At 48.1% G+C, this 6,839-nt stretch overlaps 1 protein-coding gene across 1 annotated transcript; it reads right to left on the reverse strand.

Moving 5' to 3' along the window:
* Positions 1–1,472: 1,472 nt before the first annotated feature.
* LOC100952814 (transient receptor potential cation channel subfamily M member 8-like) lies at positions 1,473–5,746 on the reverse strand (the record flags this gene model as incomplete). Its single annotated transcript, XM_003803788.2, has 4 exons — positions 5,654–5,746; positions 4,959–5,249; positions 2,631–2,726; positions 1,473–1,602 (listed from the first exon to the last, which is right to left on the reverse strand). Coding segments are annotated over exons 1-4 (610 nt in total), but the record flags the coding sequence as incomplete, so codon positions are not given.
* Between the last annotated feature and the right edge of the window lie 1,093 nt (positions 5,747–6,839).

The raw sequence follows: 6,839 nt of genomic DNA on the forward strand, positions 1-6,839 counted from the left end.
GAGCTCTGAGGGTGTGGCCTAGGGAGGTGGCCAGCTGTGGAGGCTCCACCAGGAGCTCTGAGGGTGTGGCCTAGGGAGGTGGCCAGCTGTGGAGGGTCTCCTGTATTCCATTGCCTAATGACAAAGAAATTGGAGTGTAGATTGTCAGAGGAAACTTTTTTAAAAGTCAAGATATTAGGAACCATTGCCTAATTGAGGTCATCTGGAAGTGACCATAATATCCTTAAAATTTTAGTACATTAAAAGAAATAATTAGACATCTTTTTCCTAACACAGAGAAGCTAGAAAACCTTTTACATTAAAGAAGACGAGAGCCAAGCACAGAGGCACACAGCACATCACAAACTAAAACCCACCAGGTGAAAACAGAAAACGGAGGAGGCCAACACCTCTCTGCTGGTTGGAGGCGACTTCCTGATTCATCACAGGCTGAATGACCTGGCCTCTGCACAGAGGCACTGACAAGCTTTGTTCACGGACTAAACAGCACACAGAGGTCACAGGTCCTGCAACGCTCAGGACGCCCGTCCCCTCCTCCACGCCAGGTAATGAGCAATCTCACCGCAGCCCCCACAGAAAGCTCAGAGTCTCCTGACTTCCAGGAAGCACACAACTGGCAGCACCGGCCATTACTGGAGTCACCTGTGGGGATTTGGGGCTGGGGAAGCAGCCCACGATGCTGCTCGGGCCGCTGCCTCTGCCGTCAGTGCTAACCACACGTGTCGCAGACCCAGAGGGCTGGAGTCTTTGGCAGAATATTTCTGTATATGAAACTGACAGGCTAACTTGTTAGTTCAAAAGTCAGGGTAAATCTCAGACCTGTCACAGTGTTGTAACAGCAAAACACAAGTCTAAAATCCAAAGAAACAAAAAAACCCTGCACACCCAAGCATGTTCACTCTTAGAAACATCCACAGGGGCCAGGGCCTGGAGGCTGTGGCTTCTGTGTACCCAGATCTTGGGGCCTGCAGCCCTCAGTAAGGCTGGCAGGGAGAGCTCCGACATGCCGCTAACCTCAGCCACCTGGCCCGCGAGTGTCACACATGGCAGACCTGCCCCCACTGTGGTGTCCTATCACTAGGGACTTGAGTGTCACACGTGGCAGACCTTCCCCCACTGTGGTGTCCTATCACCAAGGACTCGAGTGTCACACACGGCAGACCTGCCCCCACTGTGGTGTCCTGTCACCAGAGACTCAAGTGTCACATGTGGCAGACCTGCCTCCACTGTGGTGTCCTGTCACCGGGGACTCGAGTGTCACACACGGCAGACCTGCCCCCACTGTGGTGTCCTGTCACTGGAGACTCAAGTGTCACACATGCAGACCTGCCCCCACTGTGGTGTCCTGTCACCATGGACTCAAGTGTCACATGTGGCAAACTGCCCCCACTGTGGTGTCCTGTCACTGGGGACTCGAGTGTCACACACGACAGACCTGCCCCCACTGTGGTGTCCTGTCACTGGGGACTCACCGACGGCACGGGTCTCATACTCATTCGCCAGCTCCTCAGACTCCCCAGCAGCATTGATATCATTCTTCACTTTGGCCAGAGTCTTCAGGAGCTTGCTGGCCCCCAAGGCTGCCAGAGTACAGCCCCTGGTCTTTTCATGGGGGGGGGGGGTGGAGAATTTTACAGTTAATTCATAACGCCTTCAAGTCAACACTCCTCAGAGGAGGAACTCATGGCAGAGGAGGCAATGGTAGAATCTAAACTGTTCCTAATGATGCAAAGTAAAATTTGTAATGAGCACAAAATAACCCTGAGCCTGGATGTGCTTGAGGTCTTGAACTTGGAATCAGCATACAAAATATCATATCAAGATAAAGTCATGAGAAAATGACAGAAGACAATGATGGTAGGAGGTCTGACTAACCCTCTCTCATACTGACACATCTCCAAGAGTTGGTGGGGGGGAGGATAAGAACACAGAAGACCCAGACAACATTCCCAGAAAGGCTGCCTGAATTCCATATCCAATTTCATTCTCTAAAAATTGAGAATGGAGTGCACATATCCATATATCGTTTACAAAAATTATTCCATGCTAAATAAAAAAGAAAATTCTCAAAATATTTTCCAAAGCAGAATTTTTCACAGGTCCTGCTTCCTGTCCGTAATGAGAAAATGGCATCACAGCTCACAGGAACCTCAAACTCTCGGGCTCAAGTGACTTCCTTGCCTCAGCCTCCCAAGTAGCTGGGACTACAGGCACCTGCCACAATGCCTGGTTATTTTTAGAGATGGGGGTCTCACTCTAGCTCAGGTTGGTCTCGAACCTGTGAGCTCAGACAATCCAGAGTGCTAGGATTACAGACATGAGCCACCACGCCCAACCCTAGAAATTAACTTTTAAAATTAAATTTAAAAACTTTATCCACCCAGAAACAGTCACACCCTCACCCATACACACACCCCACAGAAGCAGATGCCTACCAGGTTGCCCACCAAGAACAATTGACTTGCAGGAACCACTCCCCAAACACATTAACAGAGGTACAACCATGTTCATGGACATCAGATGTCCTTGTTAGTGATGATTTCAATTAGGCACATGAGTTTTGAGAAGATCAGACCTGCTATAACAATGCACACATTTGGCATAGATCTGGTGTGGGCTTAGACACCTACCTGTTCCCATATGACTTTGGAGAGTTCCTTCTTGTTCTGAAGAATGGCCCAGATGAACAGTGCTTGCAGGGGGTGCCGGGTAATAGGAGACACATCCTGGAGGGGGGAAGCATACAGTCAGCATGTGCAAAGGGAAATCATTTCAGGGGCCCCTCTGTCACAATAAAAGTGGGAACAGAAAGCCCTGGGATGGAGCCCCACATTGGGAGGATCTGCAGCTTTGTGTATGAGTCCATTTTAACAGCATAGGGACCAGTGATGAGATTTTCATCTCTGCACCTCACTGGGTGGTCTAATTTGACACAAAATCTTTTATCTATTATAAAAGGCAAAGTACAACATAGATAGAGAAGTATAAAGGTTGAAATAAAATGTGCTGAGAGTAATTTAAAAACTGAATGACAGCCCAAAGAGAAAACAATTCCTTCTCATCCTATAAATCTGTTTCTCTTCTAGAAAAGAATCTTTCAAACTAAATCCCAACTTTCCTACAGTTTAAGTTCAATTTTATCCCAACTTAAAACTAGACCTATTTCTTTGGACTGTTAAAGATTTGATTCCTAATACATCAGTTAGAACCCCAGCTCCTATTCAGCCTGGTGTACCTTCCAGCGGAAGCTTTCCAGATAGAAAATTCTTACAAGTTGTACCAGTACGTAAAATGCACGAGGTACAGTTATGCATATTGCAAAGGGATTTAACATAAATAGAGTGGAACAGAAGCTCTCTAAATGCTTCCAATTCCTGCAAACACTCAGCTCACTTACATTTTTGCAACATATACCTGCGTGTGAGCTTGTGCGTGCACACACACACATGCACAGAATCATTACAAAAGATAATGATCTCGTCTGGGTTCTGCCAGAAGCAATCCTGAGATAAGAATTGGAGGTAAGCAGCTTATTCAATTCAATGAAAATCAATAGAGGAGTGAAGAAATGCTATCAGAAAGGAAAGAAACCTCACTTATTTAAGTGTTGTGTTTAGACATTTATACTCTACTATCAATATATTTGACATGTACCCTTGCAATAAAAAAAAAACAAACGAGAAAATTAACTATATTTAAAAAAAATAAAAGAAACCAAGAAAAGATGCATTATCACCTAAGCTATCTCACTGGGTAACTAGAGATGAGCCCCCAGGCAACTCCCAGAGCCAGTGCAGCACAGGCCTCCAGTCGGCCCCTCCGCTCCACCTGGAGGGGGCTCAGGTACGTGGGCACCAATCTCTGATAGTCACAGGGGTTGGCAACTGGAAACAGGGCTGCCCTGACTTAAAGCAAGAGGCCCGGGAGTAAGGTGGTGCCTACACAGCTTCCTGTCATGAATGCAGCATATTCACAGCCCCTTTTATTCCCAAAAAAACACCTGCCTGTTCTTTAGCCCTTAATATGCTTGTAGAGCAAGGAGCTATTTTAAGGAAATCACATCCAGTGGGCTAAGACTTGGGTCCCCAACCCACAGGACAAGGAGCAGTACCAGTCCATGGCCTGTTAAGAACCAGGCTGCACAGCAGGAGGTGAGCAGAGGGCAAGTGAGTGAGGCTTCATCTGTATTAACAGCCGCTCTCCATCCCTCTCATCACCGCCTGAGCTCCGCCTCCTATCAGATCAGCAACAGCATTAGATTCTCATGGGAGCATGGACCCTGCTATAAACCACATGGGAAGGATCTAGACAGCACCTCTTTATGAGAATCTAATGCCTGATGATCAGAGATGGAGCTGTAATGTGCTGGAGTCATCCCTAAACTATCCTCCCAACAGGTCTATAGAAAAACTATCTTTTGTAAAACTGGTCCTTGGTATCTAAAAGGTGGGGGACCACTGGGCTAAGGCATGGGCAGGGGACCACTGGGCTAAGACACGAGCAGGGGACCACTGGGCCAAGACATGGGCAGGGGACCACTGGGCTAAGACATGGGCAGGGGACCACTGGGCCAAGACATGGGCAGGGGACCACTGGGCTAAGACGTGGGCAGGGGACCACTGGGCTAAGACATGGACAGGGGACCACTGGGCTAAGACATGGGCAGGGGACCACTGGCCTAAGATTTGAGCAGGGGACCACTTGTTTGTCCCTGTTCCCTGTTAGATGTCTCCAGAATGTATACCACACCCAGCTGTGCAATTATGAAAACTACAACCAGTTTAAACATAGCATGCAGTGTAATGCAAGATTATTAGAAGCCTTGCCAGGTAGAGCCTCAGTTTAAGTAAAGGCAACGTCATGTGTTAACTACCTCATGGCAGGGGGTGGGAAAGACAGAGGTAGAGATATTTTTTGAAGGAAGACTCAAAATATCAGAGCATTCTCCCAGTACATACGTGGAATTCTACGTCCAAATCATCCCTGCTATTTCTGTCTTCCTTCCGGAAGCCTCTCCGGAAGTTTGCGACCAGTTTCCAGACAAAGGTGAGGAGGGCGTCGTTGTAGGAATTCTTGGCAATCTGCAGGTTCCGGTACACAAGGGTGCTGAAGTGGCTGGAGAAGAGCTCGGTGAGCACGTCGTGGGTGAGGAACTTGCGCAGGTTCAAGCCATTCTCCAGAAAGAGGCGGACAAACTTGGGTCTGTCCTTTATGAGAGCTGTGAACATGACCTCCTGAAGGTCTGCAGACTAAAGGGAAAGAGCAGAGCGGCACTAACAAGGCTGGGACAGTAACAGGAAGAACACAGAAGGCATTTTTCTTTCTCAGCCACAGAGTAACAGTATTTTCAACTTCTCTTTCAATCCTGTCTTGAGAGGAAAATTTATCTTTTCAGTTTCAACATGGCATCAGATTATAATTTGAACATCCAAACAGGGGGAATGGTGTGGTGGAATCTTTGTAATTGGTTAGATGTGAACTTGGATGTGACCTGCCTCTTGCTACTTCAAAGGGGAGATAAAAATACCCAATATAGAGACGACATTGCCCCCAAAATTTACCCTGGTATCTGACATAGAGGAAACACTCAATCAGGGGTAGGGGTCACAGACCACCTGAAGGAATCTCTCTGCAGTCTACACTAGACACCCACCATGAGCTGACCACCAGTGTGGACCCTGTACTCTGTGCCATGGGGTCTGCTGCCCTTCACAGATGCCTGTGCACCTTCCGTTATGCTGACCATGTTCCCAAATGCAGGGGTCAAGATGGGATCCATCAAGCCATGGGCAAGTCACATGCCACCAAGCAAATGCCCAGTCACGTTACATCCCAGTGAGTCACCAGGACACTTGACAATTAGATTTGATAGTCAGTTATCTATCTTAACTGTACTTTCCATACTTCCAATAAAACTTAACCCATGGAAACTCACTGAGAATCTCAAGAAAGATAAGCAGTGCTCACTGCAGACACAGCCTGGAGGGCTGTGGCCAGGGCAGCTCTCAGATGTGGGTGAGTGTCCTCCTTGGTACTTCGTACAGTGGAGTTCTAGTACCAACCTTCAAAACTTAGAAGATTCATCAAAACCTACATTCCCAGCATTGAAATCCAGATTTAAGAGTAAAAACCAGCAACTCTGGCAACACAGGACCTGTTGGCTGGAGCCAAGGGGTAGCTGCCTCAGGAGCCTGGGCTCTTGGTCCCACTGTCCCGGCACCCCTCAGTGGCCAGCAGCCCCCTTCACTCACTCGCAGGGCTTGCCTGACTCCTGCTCTAGGCGAGTGTCCTCTGCCATGGGCCACATAAATGGTTTCATTTTGTCTAATGTTGGTCTCATGGGGCTCACACATCATCTACAGGGTGACCTGTCAGGGTCCCATGAGTCCTCACTGTGTATGCAGCTAGGCTTAGTGGTGGGAGTGGCCACCCCTGGGAAGGTGACAACTGTGCTTTCTCCCTTGTCCTCAAAGCAAGTGTCCCCTGTGGCCAGCATCTCCTATTTCTTTCTGTTAGTAAATCCATTTGCCTTTCCATCAGGCACACACTTGCTAGCACAGGGCAGTGGTTCTCAGCCTTTAATCAGAGGCCCCTCAGGGCTTGTTAAAACATACACTGCCAAGAGTCAGCCTTGGATGTCTGATCTAGAGGGTCCAAGGCTAAAGGAGTCTGAGGATTTGCATGGTGATAAGTCCCAGGTTATGCCCAGCTTCCCCCAGTCCAGGGACCACCCCTTGAGGACCACTAGCAAATGGGAAAGAGAAAAGGCTTGAGGTCAGATACATCTCTCTTTTCAAACCTTGACTCTACCATTATCTGGCCATGTGACCCAAAAGACT

Source organism: Otolemur garnettii, unplaced genomic scaffold, assembly GCF_000181295.1.
Source record: "Otolemur garnettii isolate 467f Iridium unplaced genomic scaffold, OtoGar3 scaffold00737, whole genome shotgun sequence".
Lineage (NCBI taxonomy): Eukaryota > Metazoa > Chordata > Mammalia > Primates > Galagidae > Otolemur > Otolemur garnettii.